The 20,592-nt window shown below is 36.4% G+C and overlaps 1 protein-coding gene across 11 annotated transcripts in view; it reads right to left on the bottom strand.

Moving 5' to 3' along the window:
- Nucleotides 1-15,033: 15,033 nt before the first annotated feature.
- The window catches only part of LOC103482151 (kinesin-like protein KIF20B), a 63,020-nt gene continuing 57,461 nt past the window's right edge, over nt 15,034-20,592 (bottom strand). For all 11 annotated transcript variants that reach the window (XM_081600252.1, XM_081600253.1, XM_008438127.3 and 8 more), the window contains one exon: nt 15,034-15,255. In XM_081600252.1, coding sequence (XP_081456378.1) covers nt 15,175-15,255 — 81 coding nt within the window. In that variant the 3' untranslated portion in view covers nt 15,034-15,174. The remainder of the gene's footprint in view (nt 15,256-20,592) is intronic.

Genomic DNA, 20,592 nt, shown 5'->3' with positions numbered 1-20,592 from the left:
TTAATGTAGAGCTACGAAATCACAAATAGTCCATTTTTCACTTCTTTCGCTGAGATAAAGCTTTTTTGGCTTCTTGGCTTCTTATATCTTCAAACATGATATTTAGACCTGTTTCCAGTTTGAAACTGCCTGATCTATTGCTTCTTAGCATTTTGGAGCTGTCCATCATCTAATATGGCTAAAAATTTAATGTAGAGCTACGAAATCACAAATAGTCCATTTTTCTCTTTTTTCGCTGAGATAAAGCTTTTTTGGCTTCTTGCCTTAATATATCTTCAACAATGAGATTTAGACCTGTTTCCAGTTTGAAACTGCCAGATCTATTGCTTCTTAGCATTTTGGAGCTGTCCATCATCTAATATGGCTAAAAATTTAATGTAGAGCTACGAAATCACAAATAGTCCATTTTTCTCTTCTTTCGCTGAGATAAAGCTTTTTTGGCTTCTTGCCTTATTATATCTTCAACAATGAGATTTAGACCTTTTTCCAGTTTGAAACCTCATGATCTATTGCTTCTTATCATTTTGGAGCTGTCCATCATCTAATATGGCTGAAAATTTAATGTAGAGCTACGAAATCACAAATAGTCCATTTTTCTCTTCTTTTGCTGAGATAAAGCTTTTTTGGCTTCTTGCCTTATTATATCTTCAACAATGAGATTTAGACCTGTTTCCAGTTTGAAACCTCCTGATCTATTGCTTCTTAGCATTTTGGAGCTGTCCATCATCTAATATGGCTGAAAATTTAATGTAGAGCTACGAAATCACAAATAGTCCATTTTTCACTTCTTTCGCTGAGATAAAGCTTTTTTGGCTTCTTGGCTTCTTATATCTTCAAACATGATATTTAGACCTGTTTCCAGTTTGAAACTGCCTGATCTATTGCTTCTTAGCATTTTGGAGCTGTCCATCATCTAATATGGTTGAAAATTTAATGTAGAGCTACGATATCAGAGATAGTCCATTTTTCACTTCTTTCGCTGAGATAAAGCTTTTTTGGCTTCTTGGCTTCTTATATCTTCAAACATGAGATTTAGACCTGTTTCCAGTTTGAAACCTCCTGATCTATTGCTTCTTAGCATTTTGGAGCTGTCCATCATCTAATATGGCTGAAAATTTAATGTAGAGCTACGAAATCACAAATAGTCCATTTTTCACTTCTTTCGCTGAGATAAAGCTTTTTTGGCTTCTTGGCTTCTTATATCTTCAACAATGAGATTTAGACCTGTTTCCAGTTTGAAACTGCCAGATCTATTGCTTCTTAGCATTTTGGAGCTGTCCATCATCTAATATGGCTGAAAATTTAATGTAGAGCTACGAAATCACAAATAGTCCATTTTTCACTTCTTTCGCTGAGATAAAGCTTTTTTGGCTTCTTGGCATCTTATATATTCTAATATGAGATTTAGACCTTTTTCCAGTTTGAAACTGCCAGATCTATTGCTTCTTAGCATTTTAGAGCTGTCCATCATCTAATATGGCTGAAAAATTAATGTAGAGCTACGAAATCACAAATAGTCCATTTTTCTCTTCTTTTGCTCAGATAAAGCTTTTTTGGCTTTTACGAAGCTCCACAGTTAAGTTCCAATTTAGTTAGATATTGAACAGCTTCACAATGCTGAAAAGCAGTATATCTGGCTGTTTTAAATTGGAATCAGGTCTAATTCTTGTTTTTATAGAGTTGAAGCCAAAATCGCTTTATCTCAGCGAAAGAAGTAATAAATGGACATCTTTAGTTTACGAAGCTCCACAGTTAAGTTCCAATTTAGTTAGATATAGAACAGCTCCGAAATGCTGAGAAGCAGTACATCTGGCTGTTTTTAACTGGAATCAGGTCTAATTCTTCAGTTTCAACAGAGTTGAAGCCAAAATCGCTTTATCTCAGCAAAAGATTTGAGAAATTGACTTATTGGGTTCAGGAAGCTCCACATTAATTTTCAGCCTTATTAGATCTTGGCCAGCTCCGAAATTCTAAGAAGCAGTATATCTGGCTGTTTAAAACTGGAATCACGTCTAATTCTTATGTTTTAATATTGAAGAAGCTGACAGGTCAAAAATGCTCTCAGCGAAAGAATTGAAAAATGGATGATTGCTCATTCACAGCTGTACATTCAATTTTCAGCCTTATTTCAGCCAACATCTATGTTGGCCTGCTCCGAAATGCTAAGAAGCAGAATATCTGGCTGTTTTAATCTGGAATCAGATCTAATTCTTATGTTTTAATAGAGTTGAAGCCAAAATTGCTTTATCTCAGCGAAAGAAGTAATAAATGGACATCTTGAGTTTACGAAGTTCCACAGTTTTAGTTCCAATTTAGTTCGATGTTAGACAGCTCCGAAATGCTGAGAAGCAGTACATCTGGCTGTTTTAAACTGTAATCAGGTCTAATTCTTCAGTTTCAATAGAGTTGAAGCCAAAATCGCTTTATCTCAGCAAAAGATTTGAGAAATTGACTTATTGGGTTCAGGAAGCTCCACATTAATTTTCAGCCTTATTAGATCTTGGCCAGCTCCGAAATTCTAAGAAGCAGTATATCTGGCTGTTTAAAACTGGAATCACGTCTAATTCTTATGTTTTAATATTGAAGAAGCTGACAGGTCAAAAATGCTCTCAGCGAAAGAATTGAAAAATGGATGATTGCTCATTCACAGCTGTACATTCAATTTTCAGCCTTATTTCAGCCAACATCTATGTTGGCCTGCTCCGAAATGCTAAGAAGCAGAATATCTGGCTGTTTTAATCTGGAATCAGATCTAATTCTTATGTTTTAATAGAGTTGAAGCCAAAATTGCTTTATCTCAGCGAAAGAAGTAATAAATGGACATCTTGAGTTTACGAAGCTCCACAGTTTTAGTTCCAATTTAGTTCGATGTTAGACAGCTTCAAAATGCTGAAAAGCAGTACATCTGGCTGTTTTAAATTGTAATCTTGTCTAATTCTTATGTTTTAATACAGTTGAAGCCAAAATCGCTTTATCTCAGCGAAAGAAGTAATAAATGGACATCTTTATTTTACGAAGCTCCACAGTTAAGTTCCAATTTAGTTAGATATTGAACAGCTTCAAAATGCTGAAAAGCAGTATATCTGGCTGGTTTAAATTGGAATCAGGTCTAATTCTTTTGTTTTAATAGAGTTGAAGCCAAAATCGCTTTATCTCAGCGAAAGAAGTAATAAATGGACATCTTGAGTTTACGAAGCTCCACAGTCAATTTTCAGTTTAGTTAGATATTGAACAGCCACAAAATGCTGAAAAGCAGTATATCTGGCTGTTTTAAACTGGAATCAGGTCTAATTCTTATGTTTTAATAGAGTTGAAGCCAAAGTCGCTTTATCTCAGCGAAAGAAGTAATAAATTGACATCTTGAGTATACGAAGCTCCACAGTTAAGTTCCAATTTATTAACATATTGAACAGCTTCAAAATGCTGAAAAGCAGTACATCTGGCTGTTTTAAATTGGAATCAGGTCTAATTCTTATGTTTTAATAGAGTTGAAGCCAAAATCGCTTTATCTCAGCGAAAGAAGTAATAAATGGACGTCTTTAGTTTACAAATCTCCACAGTTAAGTTCCAATTTAGTTAGATATTGAACAGCTTCAAAATGCTGAAAAGCAGTATATCTGGCTGTTTTAAATTGGAATCAGGTCTAATTCTTGTTTTAATAGAGTTGAAGCCAAAATCGCTTTATCTCAGCGAAAGAAGTAATAAACGGACATATTTAGTTTACGAAGCTCCACAGTTAAGTTCCAATTTAGTTAGATATTGAACAGCTTCAAAATGCTGAAAAGCAGTATATCTGGCTGTTTTAAATTGGAATCAGGTCTAATTCTTATGTTTTAATAGAGTTGAAGCCAAAATCGCTTTATCTCAGCGAAAGAAGTAATAAATGGACATCTTGAGTTTACGAAGCTCCACAGTTTTAGTTCCAATTTAGTTAGATGTTGGACAGCTCCGAAATGCTGAGAAGCAGTACATCTGGCTGTTTAAAATTGGAATTAGGTCTAATTATTATGTTTTAATAGAGTTGAAGCCAAAATTGCTTTATCTCAGCGAAAGAAGTAATAAATGGACATCTTTAATTTACAAAGCTCCACAGTTAAGTTCCAATTTAGTTAGATACTGAACAGCTTCAAAATGCTGAAAAGCAGTACATCTGGCTGTTTTAAATTGTAATCTTGTCTAATTCTTATGTTGTAATACAGTTGAAGCCAAAATCGCTTTATCTCAGCGAAAGAAGTAATAAATGGACATCTTGAGCTTACGAAGCTCCACAGTTTTAGTTCCAATTTAGTTAGATGTTAGACAGCTCCGAAATGCTGAGAAGCAGTACATCTGGCTGTTTTAAACTGGAATCAGGTCTAATTCTTATGTTTTAATAGAGTTGAAGCCAAAGTCGCTATATCTCAGCGAAAGAAGTAATAAATTGACATCTTTAGTATACGAAGCTCCACAGTTAAGTTCCAATTTAGTTAGATGTTGGACAGCTCCGAAATGCTGAGAAGCAGTACATCTGCTTTTTTAAACTGGAATCATAGGGCTAATTCTTATGTTTTAATAGAGTTGAAGCCAACATCGCTTTATCTCAGCGAAAGAAGTAATAAATTGACATCTTTTGTTTACGAAGCTCCACAGTTAAGTTCCAATTTAGTTAGATATTGAACAGCTTCAAAATGCTAAAAAGCAGTACATCTGGCTGTTTTAAATTGGAATCAGGTCTAATTCTTATGTTTTAATAGAGTTGAAGCCAAAATCGCTTTTTCTCAGCGAAACAAGTAATAAATGGACATCTTGAGTATACGAAACTCCACAGTTAAGTTCCAATTTAGTTAGATTTTGAACAGCTTCAAAATGCTGAAAAGCAGTACATCTGGCTGTTTTAAATTGGAATCAGGTCTAATTCTTATGTTTTAATAGAGTTGAAGCCAAAATCGCTTTATCTCAGCGAAAGAAGTAATAAATGGACATCTTGAGTTTACGAAGCTCCACAGTTAAGTTCCAATTTAGTTAGATGTTGAACAGCTTCAAAATGCTGAAAAGCAGTATATCTGGCTGTTTTAAATTGGAATCAGGTCTAATTCTTATGTTTTAATAGAGTTGAAGCCAAAATCGCTTTATCTCAGCGAAAGAAGTAATAAATGGACATCTTGAGTTTACGAAGCTCCACAGTTTTAGTTCCAATTTAGTTAGATGTTGGACAGCTCCGAAATGCTGAGAAGCAGTACATCTGGCTGTTTAAAATTGGAATTAGGTCTAATTATTATGTTTTAATAGAGTTGAAGCCAAAATTGCTTTATCTCAGCGAAAGAAGTAATAAATGGACATCTTTAATTTACAAAGCTCCACAGTTAAGTTCCAATTTAGTTAGATACTGAACAGCTTCAAAATGCTGAAAAGCAGTACATCTGGCTGTTTTAAATTGTAATCTTGTCTAATTCTTATGTTGTAATACAGTTGAAGCCAAAATCGCTTTATCTCAGCGAAAGAAGTAATAAATGGACATCTTGAGCTTACGAAGCTCCACAGTTTTAGTTCCAATTTAGTTAGATGTTAGACAGCTCCGAAATGCTGAGAAGCAGTACATCTGGCTGTTTTAAACTGGAATCAGGTCTAATTCTTATGTTTTAATAGAGTTGAAGCCAAAGTCGCTTTATCTCAGCGAAAGAAGTAATAAATTGACATCTTTAGTATACGAAGCTCCACAGTTAAGTTCCAATTTAGTTAGATGTTGGACAGCTCCGAAATGCTGAGAAGCAGTACATCTGCTTTTTTAAACTGGAATCATAGGGCTAATTCTTATGTTTTAATAGAGTTGAAGCCAACATCGCTTTATCTCAGCGAAAGAAGTAATAAATTGACATCTTTTGTTTACGAAGCTCCACAGTTAAGTTCCAATTTAGTTAGATATTGAACAGCTTCAAAATGCTAAAAAGCAGTACATCTGGCTGTTTTAAATTGGAATCAGGTCTAATTCTTATGTTTTAATAGAGTTGAAGCCAAAATCGCTTTTTCTCAGCGAAACAAGTAATAAATGGACATCTTGAGTATACGAAACTCCACAGTTAAGTTCCAATTTAGTTAGATTTTGAACAGCTTCAAAATGCTGAAAAGCAGTACATCTGGCTGTTTTAAATTGGAATCAGGTCTAATTCTTATGTTTTAATAGAGTTGAAGCCAAAATCGCTTTATCTCAGCGAAAGAAGTAATAAATGGACATCTTTAGTTTACGAAGCTCCACAGTTAAGTTCCAATTTAGTTAGATATTGAACAGCTTCAAAATGCTGAAAAGCAGTATATCCGGCTGGTTTAAATTGGAATCAGGTCTAATTCTTTTGTTTTAATAGAGTTGAAGCCAAAATCGCTTTATCTCAGCGAAAGAAGTAATAAATGGACATCTTGAGTTTACGAAGCTCCACAGTTAAGTTCCAATTTATTTAGATGTTGGCCAGCTATAAAATTGCTGAGAAGCAGTATATCTGGTTGTTTTAAACTGGAATCAGGTCTAATTCTTCAGTTTCAATAGAGTTGAAGCCAAAATCGCTTTATCTCAGCAAAAGATTTGAGAAATTGACTTATTGGGTTCAGGAAGCTCCACATTAATTTTCAGCCTTATTAGATCTTGGCCAGCTCCGAAATTCTAAGAAGCAGTATATCTGGCTGTTTAAAACTGGAATCACGTCTAATTCTTATGTTTTAATATTGAAGAAGCTGAGAGGTCAAAAATGCTCTCAGCGAAAGAATTGAAAAATGGATGATTGCTCATTCACAGCTGTACATTCAATTTTCAGCCTTATTTCAGCCAACATCTATGTTGGCCTGCTCCGAAATGCTAAGAAGCAGAATATCTGGCTGTTTTAATCTGGAATCAGATCTAATTCTTATGTTTCAATTGAGTTGAAGCCACACAGCAAATCCAGGAGACCCAGATTAACACTGTCAGATTTGATTTCAACACTTTTAAAGTGTCTATTTTGGTCCACACCAGAAAGTGTTAATTTAACGCTTTTTGGAGAGTTAGTACCTTAACTCTTATAAAGTGTCAAATCTGCTGGAGTTAATTATTTAACACTTAACACTAATTCAGTGTTAGATCTTATTAACTCTCAGAGTATTTTTTTAACTTCTTAAGTTATTTGTAATTGATATTAAATAGGTATTTTATTGTTTTGAACTTTTAAAAAATAATTGGAAAATAATAAAGAGGCAATGATTTTCTCAAATGCATTTATTTCAAAACGTGCACCATAATTACAAAACATATTACAACGTGGAATAATGTGCATGTTTCACATGTCACTTTCATTCACATATTGCTTATTAAAAGGTCTGACATATCAGCTGTGCAATACAAAATGCAGTATGCTTAATACATTTTTCTTCAACACCATATGCATGAAATTGTTCAAAGTACAAGGTGGAGAATGTAAAGCCTGTATCAATGCATGCAGTTCATGTAATGATAGAGTACATTTTCTTTTAACAAGTAGATTACTGGATATTACAGTACATAACAGACCAGCCTGATAATCAGATCCATCATTTCTTATCCAGTTTCTATTTCTGTTGATAAGAGACAGTTCCTCTCTGCACTCCACCAATGAGATGTCCACTCACTAACAGATTGTCTTCAGGTTGTTGGGCTGTTCGTGACGTTTGGCCGGAGACACCAACATGCTCCTGCATCAGACAGTCTTCCGTCTCTGAGTAGGACACCCAGTGTTGGTCTCTGGATCATAACGAACAAAAAACATAATGAGAAATGGAATGAAGGAATACATTTTTACTACAACTCTAACAACAAGCCTCAATTACAGAAATGTAAGGTTTCAGAAATATTAACACTTACATAATCATTTTTGGAGCTTGAATCTTCGAAGAATCCATGGAGGGATCGGGAGGGGGAGGTTAGGCTGACGACTGGCGATTCATCCGCAACCAAACTGGTTCTAATTAGAGATGTGCCGATCGATCGGCCACCGATCATAATCGGCCGATTTCCGTGAAAAAGTGTATGATTGGTGATCGCCGATCACGGTCTCTTGTTGCCGATCACACAAACCAATCACCTGCATCTAATTTTGCAGCCTGCCTGTGCAGCTGGTCTCCTCTTTCCTTCACACTGTGCAAGCGCGCAGCAACAAATCCTAAGCGATGTGCAACTATAATGCATTGAGTGAATGGGGAAGTTTGCGTGTTGCGGCGGAAAATTATCTCGGGGTGAAGTTCTAATAGTTCTAATATATACAAAAAGGCAATAAAAGGTTTAAAACATACTGCAAAACATTTATAAGAAGACACAACAGCGAGAATAATGCTCTCAACATAACAAAGCCTTTTACAATTCTTCACAGGAAAAATAAATTGATCAGAAAGGTTGATAAATCTGATGCAAACGTTAAACATCATGAAAAAACACACTCCAGATTATTACGGATTTGTTCAAGTTAGCCAATAATTTGACTGAATCTTCACCGGCTCGATTTTTTTCAACACTTATACATTTGGCATGCTCAGCTAAATATGCTAACACCGAGCTACGTGGCGAACTGTCATACAGGTTGAGCTCAACTCAAAATAATAGTTATAAACCATCTCAGAAAAAAGTACGAAGTGTGATAAACACTTCAGACAGATGGAACGTAAATAGTCCTGAAATGACTTGGCTTCAGTTGCTTCGCTTCGGTGGGAATCTGTGATTCTGGGGCGGAGTCAATGAATTAACTCCTTCAGTGTTAGAGTCGCTTGTGGAGTTCAGAGTTCAGAGTTAAGAAGTAGTTCTATTTTAACACCTCTAGATTTGATACGGAAACGCTTTGTTTTAACACTGGATTTTAACTACTAATAATATACACCCCACAGTTACATAAACAGAAAGTGACTATTAGAGTAAAATCAACTCAGCTTTTGCAGAAAGTCTATCAACACCAAAACATTTAACACTTTTGAATTTGCTGTGCAAAATCGCTTTATCTCAGCGAATGAAGTGAGAAATGGATGTCTGATCATTCACAGCTGTACATTCAATTTTCAGCCTTATTAGATCTTGGCAAGCTCCAAAATGCTGAGAGGCAGTATATCTGGTTGTTTTAAACTGGAATATGGTCTAATTCTTATGTTTCAATAGAGTTGAAGCCAAAATCGCTTTATCTCAGCGAATGAAGTGAGAAAAGGACTTCTTTGGTTAAGAAGCTCCACATTAATTTTCAGCTTTATTAGATTTTGGACAGCTCCGAAATGCTAAGAAGCAGTATATCTGGCTGTTTTAAACTGGAATCAGGTCTAATTCTTATGTTTCAATATTGAAGAAGCTTAGAGGCCAAAAGGGCTTTATCTCAGCGAAAGAAGTAATAAATGGATTTCTTCGGTTTACCAAGCTCCACAGTAATTTTCAGCTTTATTAGATGTTAGATACTGCTAAGAAGCAGTATATTTGGCTGTTTTTTAAAAGGGGAATCAGGTCTATTTCTTAAGTTTCAATAGAGTTGAAGCTGAGAGGCCAAAAATGCTTAATCTGAGCAAAAGAAGTGAAAAATGGATGTCTGCTCATTCACAGCTGTACATTCAATTTTCAGCCTTATTAGATCTTGGACAGCTCCGAAATGCTGAGAAGCAGTATATCTGGCTGTTTTAAACTGGAACAAGGTCTGAAGCTTATGTTAGATGAGAACGAAACCCGAGAGGCCAAAAAAGCTTTATATCAGCAAAAGAATTGAAAAATGGACAATCTGTGAATTCGGAGTTGTGCATTCAGTTTTCAGTCTAATTGGATGTTGGACAGCTCCAAAATGCTAAGAGGCAGTAGGTCTGGCGTTTTTAACGTGGAATCAGGTATAACTTTTATGTTTCAAGTGAGCAGAACCTGAGAGGCTAAAAACGCTTTATCTCAGCAAAAGAAGTGAGAAATGGACAATCTGTGAATTCAAGCTGGTGACGTCCTAGTCCGAGTTAGACGACAATACATTGGGACAACAAGCGATGGAAATGAAATGTCACAAAAGGAGCCTGGAGGGTCGAAGTGTGCTAAGTGTTGCTAGCTGGTGGTAGGTTTGCTTATTAACCATCTTCATTTAATTATAAACAGTGCAGTAAAGATATATATCTTACATTGGTTTCATAAATTATTTTATCAATTTTATTGTGACTTGTATGATTATTACTATGGCAATCATTCAGCTTCATGTTATAACTGCATGGAGGCGGTTTGTTGCTACTTATACTTTAATTCATAAACTTAACCTGGTTTTAATTAAGCTCCATAAGACAGATAGACTTTAATATTGTGAGGTTGTTGTTCTAACTTGCTCATCAATGTTTTTATCTTCAACACATGTTTGCAGTCTAAGCAAATGAAAATGAAAGAGGAAGCAAGAGAAATCAGGTGTTAGGAAACTAAAGACTTTCCTAGGAAACTAAAGACTTTCAGGGCCCTGGACAGGTCACCAGTCCATCACAGGGCCCTGGAAGCTGCTGGAGATGGGCACCACCAGCCCCCTCACCACCCTGCAAGGATCAGTGTGTTCAGATCATGGATGGAAATGTCACCAACCAGCCTCGAAGATTAACTTTTACATTGTCTTCATGATGTAAGTTTGTTTTTTCAATGAGGAGCTAGCTACATTTTCAACAACAAAAACTGCTGTGTTACCAACATCAAGTGCTTAATAAACATGATTTGATTTAAAGATAACTGGAAATAATTTTTTCTCCTTGTTAATCTAACATTTCTCTTTCATACATTTTATTTGTTGTTGGTTTTCAGGGCCCTGTGATGGACTGGTGACCTGTCCAGGGTGAACCCTGCCTCTCCTCTGATGGCTGCAGGAGATGGGCACCACCAGCCACTGCCAAGTTTGTCTCCTTAAGTCCACACTTATAACAGCTTCATAGTTAATGCCAACATCAACTGATTCTATGACATTGCTGACAATTTTTTCTACTTCTAACATAAACAGGCAAAGACACCACCCAGGAATGTTTTTCTACCTGAGGCATTCGGTCCCAATCATGAGTTCTGACGATTTCACATATGCAGCGAGTACAAAACATCTTAAAATAGTAAGTATAATTTTTTTATTTGCCATTTTTCTGTCTTTTTTAAAATACAAATGCTTTCTCTGCTTTATTGTTCTTTTTTGTAGGTTTCTGTAAGGTTCAGTGAATGGGAATGTTCTGTCGTTGATCCTCACTTTCATGTTTGTCACTTAAATTTTCATGTTCATTATCAGTTTACACACTTTTGATGTGTAAACTGATAATTTATGTAAAGTTAATAAAGTTGAGTAAAATTGGACAATTTTAAAATGTTGATAAAACAAAATATTTGAATTATCTTGGGCATCTTGTGTAATTAATCTTTCCATGTAATTGTAGCCTAAGACACTATGAGTAATTAAAATTGTACTTTAATAGCAATAGCAGTGAATCAAAAATAAAAATTAAGTGTAATTTAAATACATTACTAATATATTAGTATATTAAAAGTAAATTTTTAATATAATTCTATGGTAGAATTAGTACACTCAATATGGAATATTTCTCTTGAATAGCTACTACATAAAAATGTGTACTTAAAGTATACTAAGTACAACTTTTAAGTTGTTCCAAAAAAGTACGTTGAGTATACTAAAGTATACTAAAAGTTGTAATTTAATACTATTTAAATAGTACTAAATTATACTAAGCACAAAAAAAGTTGTTCCAAAATAGTAGTTTAAGTACATCAATCAAAGTAAGCTAAAGTATGTTAAAATGTATTATACTAAAGCATACTTTTTTTATTTGGGTATATCTGGCTATTTTAAACATGAATCAGGTCCAACTTTTATGTTTCAAATGAGCAGAACCCGAGGGGCCAAAAACGCTTTATCTCAGCGAAAGTAGTGAGAAATGGACAATCTGTGAATTCTCAGTTCTACAATCAGTTTTCAGCCTAATTAGATGTTGGACAGCTCCGAAATGCTGACAAGCTTTATTTCTGGCTGTTTAAAACTGGAATAAGGTCTAAAGCTTGTTAGATGAGAACAGAACCTGAGAGGCCAGAAACGTTTTTTCTCAGCGAAAGAAGTGAGAAATGGACAATCTGTGAATTCGGAGCTATACAATTTTCAGCCTAATTAGATGTTGGACAGCTAAAAAATGCCGAGAAGCAGTATATCTGGCCGTTTTAAACTGGCATCAGGTCTAACTTTTATGTTTCATGAGATCAGCAGGCGAGACCAAAAACTCTTTATCTCAGTGAAAGAAGTGAAAAATTGACATTCTGTGAATTCACAGCTCTACATTCAGTTTTCAACCCAATTAGATGTTGGAAAGCTCCGAAATGTTGAGAAGCGTTATATCTGGCTGTTTAAAACTGGAATAAGGTCTAAAGCTTATGTTACATGAGAACAGAACACGAGAGACCAAAAACGCTGAGAAATTGACAATCTGTGCAAAATGAAATAAGGCTAAAAACGAAAGTTTCTATTACATGGACCTTCATTGTCTTATTTCTCTGCGCAAATGACTGAAGTTATTTATCTCATCAAAGCTTGCAAACTTGCCACAGGACAGTCATGACAAGCTGCAGTTTCATGTTATGCATTTGGAGTTGTGCCACTTTTGCTTTTTGGAATCACTGGAAATGGAAGAGCAGATTCTGCTGCTGCAAAAAATGCCGCCACACCCTCTTGACACCCTGCTAACTTGTATTCCTTAATCTCTTGTTTTCACAGGTGAGAAGTATCTGTGGCAGATTGCAGGCACAGCCCTCTCAGATGGTGTGAAGAGGCTTTGATGTTGAACCAATCTTTACTCAACTTTTTCTTTCCATATTTTACCAAATTGATACACATTGGCATTAAGAAAATACTGCAAATCATGCAGTTTGTGCCACACACAATGTGTTAAGAAACCTTTTAAGAGAACAGGCATTCTGAGGGGAGTGCCCCTCCATTGCTGTTTGTGACGATGCAATGTTATCCTACTGTACAACCTCTCCACTGTTCTTTAAATATTATAGGCTATGAAAGCTGAACACTCAATCCCTGCAAATCCCTTTGCATTGACTGAACCCTGCTGACCAGACAATGGCAAAGAGGAACTGTAGCGAACACTGGCGAACTGGCAAGGAATTTTGCAAGGTCTGCTCATGACCCAGGCTGCTAAAAAAGAACTGGCTGGATCCACACAAGCCAGTGCAGACAAGTTCCAGATCCAGTAGATGACCTCCAACCAGATGTCAACCAACTTGATTGCAGCAAGAGGGGGTAGTATAAACTTCTCTCCACTGGTGTGTTCAAGTGCTAGAATACTGACACAAAAGAAGGAAGAAATACGGAGATCACTTTCGACCCTTGCAAGATCCCAAAAGGACTTGTCGACAGGAGCTTATGTGCATGGCCTGCACAAGCTTTCATCAGCATCATCTTCCTTCAATGAGTTGTAGTTCCTACTGCCATTCCTCTAGCCAGAGACATGCTCCACTTTTTATAAAACAGAGACTCACATTTCTGAGAAAGGAAAAAAGTGTGTCAGTGGCTTTCTTAGATGGTTTTAAGACCATCCCAGACTCGAGAAGAAAAAAACCCAATTTCCTTTAGTCTGTGACCCATTATTATGACTGATCTTCAACCTGTAATGGTTTATGTCTGATTCTTCTTTGGGAAGTACACATAAGTGTGTATTGACATTTTCATGTATTATCAATATTTTCATCATCTTTTGTGTGATTAATATAAACAATGTTTATTATACCGTATTTTTCTGATTATAAGGCGCAACGGATTATAAGGCGCACAAAATAGACGCTACAGTAGAGGCTGGAGTTACGTTACACATCCACAAGATGGAGATGCACTAAAGGGAATGTCAACACAACAGTCAGACTCTGGTCGACGGGGTCGGGGCGTGGCTGGATGATGGTCACCCTTCTCAGTTTGCGCACAGCATGTTCGTGGAGAACGTGGTTCTAAATGACCTGCAGACGACCTGATTCTAGACGGTCGGTAGGTAGATAGGTCAGTCAAACTTTAATAGATTATAAACCAGCGTTCTGACAACTATCCCAGCATGCACCGCATGCTTCTTCTTCTACGGGAGAAAATGAAGTCGGCGGCTTCATTTTCAAGACCCGTTGTGACTCAATATTGGTCCAAATATAAGGCGCACCAGATTATTAGGAGCACTGTCAGCTTTTGAGTAAGTTGAAGGTTTTTAGGTGCGCCTTATAGTGCGGAAAATACAGTAATCAAAAGAAGGAAATGTAATGGAAAATTTTATACCGTGCTCATCACTGCTTTAGGATATTAAAATAATTTTTTCCACGACACCCTCCGGTTTAGCTTAATGTTAAAGTCGAGTTGTTTTTTAAATGTCTCATATTAAGAATTTGACCTACTGTCCCACACACTGACACCAGCCAACATTTAAGATAACATTTTATTACAAAAAGTATTAACTGAAACATGGTCAACCTGCAGTGTCACCTTTCTTTACATCAACAAAATAAAACCTAGGATGTGTCTGAGGATTTTACATAAAAATATTAAAAAAATCCATTCTGCACCAACAGAAATTCCTTCATGTAAAATGAGATTTAACTGATCATATCACATCAATATTTTACTCCAAGAGATTTTAAATGGTGTCAGAACCTTAAGTCAATTTTATTTTTGACTCATGAAAACTAAAGGAAATCATTGACACTTTTTGGGTTTCCCACAACCCAGCAGGTGTTTGGTTTCTGTCTGATAAAGTCAACAGAGGTTAGACTCAGAATCTGAGGAAAAACTAAATCTGAGAGGGCCTGTCAGTGTTGACAATCAGATTTCTGTAGAGAAGCTCAGTTTGTGGGCCTTATTGGCCACCTTTAGAAACATTGAGGAAGCATTGGATCCTATTGATATTAAGATAACGTTCTGGTGACTAAAAATCACATCACCATGATTAATGTTTTCACCCTTCTGACTCACCTTCAGTCTGGATTGTCTCCTGGCATTTGATCCAGCTGTTTTCAATGAACAAAGTCTCATTACAGTGTCTCTGATGTAATCACAAATGCCAGAATGAAGAACCTTTAATGACATCCATCTTCTCAGGTATTCTTACTATAACTGGTTCTGAGCATAGTTGCATCACTTACAGCAATCAATTTTCATATCAAACATAAAAAGTCCAAGAATCAGAACCTGGCAGCAAAGGTCACTTTCTACGGTTGGAGCGCAGATGTCTTCTGATGATCAGGTGATCGCTCTCTTTGTTTTCCTCATTTCCACCTGGCATCTGACAAAATACAAACTGACATTAGACCAGGGCTCTCATTTGTAAAGCTGGCATGCACACAAAACAGGGCCTGGAACTTGTTTATGTCACCTTCCACACAAAGGTTGTGATCTATAAAACATGTGTTTCATAGATCACTGACCGGGTAAAAGATGTGAGATGGGAAACTGAAGCCACACTTCTTCATGATTCCTCTCAGACATTTGATTTCACTCAGTCTAAAACTACATATTCAATTTATTATAAGCTTTCAAACAGCTGATTCATTCATCACACTCACCGGTGGAAACATAAATAACACTGCTGTTATTTATGAAGTACATATAAGTGTGCGCATTCATCACACTCACTAATAACAGTGACATTGCTGAAAGACATTCCAAATGGGAAAATCAGGAAGAAAATTCAAACATTTCACGCCTGATGTGATAATGCACTCTTCCCCTACAATCTTCAGGGGGCAGTAGCTTTTAATTCCTTATTTTTGTCTTTGTGGTTGCCGTTGTACATCATGAAATAACATGAGGAGCTGGCACATTTAATTACACCTTAAAATTCATGACTTGACCATTTCTGGTTTAATGTGGGTTTGCAGAGAGCAGAACTCGAGGCCCTCTAATTCTGCCAACTAGAGGGCCATAGAGAGCAATTTATCATTGTGATTCATAAAGCGAAATTGCTTGTTGGTGTGCATATTGGTCGTACCTACATACACTTTTGTCATCGAATCCCACACAATCCTTGATAAATGGGACCCCTAAACACTAGAGAAAAAAAAAAAAAAAACTCCATAGCAAGTGTTATGAAACGAATGCCATTCAACTATGAACTAAGATTAGGACAAACTTCAACCTCTACAGAAAAGAGTTGCAACATTCTTCCTCAAAAGGTGAGAGCATGTGACTGAAGTGTTTTCACTGTGTGCCCAAGTTAATCTGTCTGTGGAGCTGTGTTGCTGTATACCACTCCTCCAACATTAAACCTACTCATTGTCTGCTCCATTTTTAAAGGTAATTAAGGACCCCACCCGAAGCTACACCTGGTTTATTTTTCTGTTGCAGAACCTGCTGTACACAGGGAGTGGGAGTTTTCAGATACAGCATACACCAAAGTTGCAGCAACTTAACCACTTCGGTAACACTTTATTTGAAGGGTGTGCATAAGACTGACATGACACCGTCATAAACGAGAAATAACACCTTTCATGTATATGAAGAAGTCTTTATGAATGTTTATGACAGATGTCATGAAGTATTATTTGGTAAAAAATGACACCTTTAATGCAAAGTTGCTCTAAAAATTGCATTAAAAGTCCATTAAGAGCGCCAACTTTGCATGGTTTTGTAAATAATGACAATTTAATGCAAAGTGGGCATTTTTAATATACTTTCAATGCAACTTTGCATTAAAAGTGTCATTATTACCGAATGACACTTGTTTATGACAACTGTCATAAACATTCATAAAGACTTCATGTTCATAACAGGTGTTATGTCATGTTTATGACAGTGTCATGCCAGCCTTCCCAGATGAAAAAAGTATACTTTAGTATATTTTAAACATACTTCAATTTGTGAAGTATTAAGTGTACTACCTATAAGCAGAAGTGAAAGTAGTTTTAAATTCTTGGGGGTACTATGACAAAAAATATATATATATGTGTGTGTATGTGTGCGCTTTGGAGTTTGGAGTTTCTGTGCTGATTAATTTTTTTTTTGGGGGGGAGCGATAAAAGCTCTAGAATCGCTACAAAATAAAACTATATTTCCCTCAACCCCCGGGCTGCAATGTTGACACCTTGAGATGCCATGAGTCCTAAATTCTGAACATCATGGCATGGAGTGCATCCCAGTTTTCCATGTCTGGCATATAACCATTCATTTTAGCTTTTAAACTGGTTCTATTGATCCTGTGTCCAGACAGAGGGATAATCAGTAGCCCAGCATCATGACCTGTTTGTTCTGAAGATCCTGCAGCTTCCACTTCTCTTCCTAACATGGCGCCTCCTCACCCTGACTCTCATACTGATAGGAGGAACCACAGAGCTCTGTTAGGTTAAAAGCTCATCTTCTGAAGTTAGGATATTTTTCCTCCAACAGGTTCCAGGGGAATCACCTCAAACCAGATGTTGGACTGGATTTTATTTCAATGTCATTTGTGAATGTTGGCGTCTAATTTTCTACAGTGGAGCTATAAAGGTTGAAAAAAGGTTATTATTTTGGAGAAAGTCTCATCAACATCAATATTTCCACTATATAAGACCCCAAAAAATTGTTTGATGAAGGAAAAGCCTCTCAGACTCTGAGCCCGACAGCACTAAACAATGTTTTTATATTAGACAATTAATTTAATTTCACATAATTATCGCAGTAGAAGCCATTTGTTTGTTAAATACTTAATTAAACATATTTACTGTGTTTGATGTTTGTTGTAAATGACGTATACTAGCACAGAACGAGGCAATTAGTCCAAGTTTGTCATTTATCGAAAATTCTCTGGCTTCCTCTTTCATTTGCTTAGACTGCAAACATATGTTGAAGATAAAAACATTGATTAGAACAACAACCTAACAATATCAAAGTCTCTTTGTCTTATGGAGCTTAATTAAAACCAGATTAAGTTTATGAATTAAAGTATAAGTCGCAACAAACAGCCTCCATGCAGTTGTAACATGAAGGTGAATGATTGCTATAGTAATAATCATACAAGTCACAATAAAATTGATAAAATAATTATTTATGAAACCAACGTAAGTTGTATATCTTTACTGCACTGTTTATAATTAAATGAAGATAATTAATAAGCAAACCAGCTAGCAACACTTAGTAGCTTTTGTCCCTCCGGGCTCCTTTTGTGACACACATTTCATTTCCATCGGTTGTTGTCCCGTTGTGTTGTCGTCCAACTCGGACTAGGACGTCACCAGATTGAATTTACCAAAATTAGCAACTATTGTCAACGCCCTCTCTACTTTGAAGGCAATATTATGCGAGTAAAAATGGCAAATTTGAACAGCGTCTGTTATCTACCCTGCGTTCAAGTTTTTTCTTCTCTCTCTGGGTTAAAAAAAAAAAAAGTGTGTGCAATACCGCTACCATCTGCAGGGCTTAAAGAGCTCCGGCCGGGGGCCGGATTTCCGGCTGTTGACCAAACGGTCCGCCTCAACCAAACTGTAGATAATAGACAAAGATGTCTGCCAATCAGAATTCTAGCTCCCGTGTTCTTGACCAATGACTGTAAAACGGTTTGTAGAAAAAAACCGCATGCATTCGGTTCGGCGATTAAATCAAATGTGATATGAAAGAAGATGGAGTTTGTCTCACCCAGTAAAGAAACACGTTTAGTTGAGAAAGGAATTAAAAACAAGTGGCGCTGGGCATGGCTAGAGGAAAGAGGACAGGAAGTTGGCGGACATTTTTTCAAAAGGGGGGCTCTGGGATTCCTTTGGGGCGTGGGGGTTGTTTGGTCAAAGGTAAACTTTACACCTTACAATCACAACAATACCAGTTTAGCCTTTGAGCAACTTGCTAAAACTGTATTTAGTAACATTAAATCATGCCTGGCTGCAACTGTATCGATGGCAGCTCTCCTTCTATTCAGTGTTTGTTAGCTTTTGGCGCAGCTCCGCTCCTACTAGTAGTAGCTTCACCGCATCAGGTCAGCGTTACACCGGCTGATGACGTTGCTGAGATTCACTTTGTCTGGTGTCTGATTTTCAAATATTTTATGTTTTATTGAGGATTTTTGTACATATGTTTTGGCAGTTTTGTGATCATGTCAAAGCAGCAACTTGTATTAAAAAGTGTTTTATTGTCCGTCTGGATGCTGCCCGCTTCCATGGAAGGACAACAGAAAATCGCTCTTATAAACATGTAATTGCTAAAATCACGATACCCTCACTTTGTATCCCTCTGAAAAAAGAACCCATTTAAATAAAGAAATCCCTCCATGGGTGATTCCACGATAGAGAGCGTTCATTTTATAGCATTAACACCGGTGCGTAAGTGGTCCGGTATGAAACGGGGGTGATAGAACAACGGTACACCACAGCACTTCTAAATTTCAATAATCAAAATACTGAAATTGTTTCTGTCGTTTTAAAAGGTTTATGTCAGTCTGCCTTTTCCCCATTGATATGTTTCCCGACCGCTGCGCACCATAGGGGTTAAAATAATAAAAAAAAAAGAACGACGAGCACATTGCGCAAAACTCTGAAACAGGAGAAGCGGGACATAAAACGGAGCGACGAACTAGATGTGAATTATGGCATAAAAACAGAGAATCCGACGCTGAACAGTGAAAAATCAACACATGATGTGAAACACATCATCATGATTAGGCGGCGCAGCAGGTGATGAGTGAAGATTACTGGTGGTGAGCGTCAATAAACGATAAAATATATCTAGCAACAGGAAAGAAACTAAAGTGGACATAGCAATAAACCAAGAGAGGATAATACTAATCAAAAGAAACTAAATGGAAATGAATGAAGAACAAAATGCAAGAATAAACTAAGAAACTAAAGTAAATACAGAGGAATAAACTGGTATGGCAAGACATTTTGAGCAATACTTAATGCAGAGGACTGTATGGCAAGAATAAACAGACACTATTTCGAGATAAAAAGTAAAATAATATTGTTGAAGTGCCATGGGTTTGTTGAGACCACATTTAATACTGAGAATAAATGTATCTTACAGATATATTGAGGCTGATGACTCCATGACACTCAGTTTGACTCATTAGGATTTGATTAAGAACCAGATTTGTTCTTTGTAATTTCTGCCCAGTAAAACTACTAATCTATAAATCAATAGGCAGGTCTCTATAAAGATATAATCCATGTTTCTGTCTCATATTTGTATGGTATTAAAAGGATCTAGAACATTTTTTTCCCACTGAAAGCTCTGGTTTGCACAATGAATGCCATGTGGATGAAATTTTATGCATGATACTCTGATTTCCCATTCTCCTGAATGCAGCACAGAGCTGCACCACCAGAAACCGACAGAAACACTCAAGAGAAGAAGAGTAATGATGAATGTAGTTACAGTTCTATCCATGTTTTAATGTTGCAGAGCTCAGTCGTTTTGCAAATGGTTCAAAGTTGAAACTGGCATGTTGAACATCTTATCTGGTAATTTTGTGGAATATGTAACAACTAGAAAATGGCACAAAATAAGAATATTTTTTTCACTCTGATTGGCTGCTGTTAGGCCAACCAATTTTAAGTTGAATGTTCATAAAAAATTTTGTAGACACCTGTGAAAATAATTTCTATTCCCATAGCTTTTTTGTTCTCTGGGAAATTATCTTAATGATAAATACAGAAACAAG

Source organism: Poecilia reticulata, chromosome 19, assembly GCF_904066995.2.
Source record: "Poecilia reticulata chromosome 19, P_reticulata-male-v2, whole genome shotgun sequence".
Lineage (NCBI taxonomy): Eukaryota > Metazoa > Chordata > Actinopteri > Cyprinodontiformes > Poeciliidae > Poecilia > Poecilia reticulata.
This window is presented reverse-complemented; position numbering and strand designations above follow the sequence as displayed.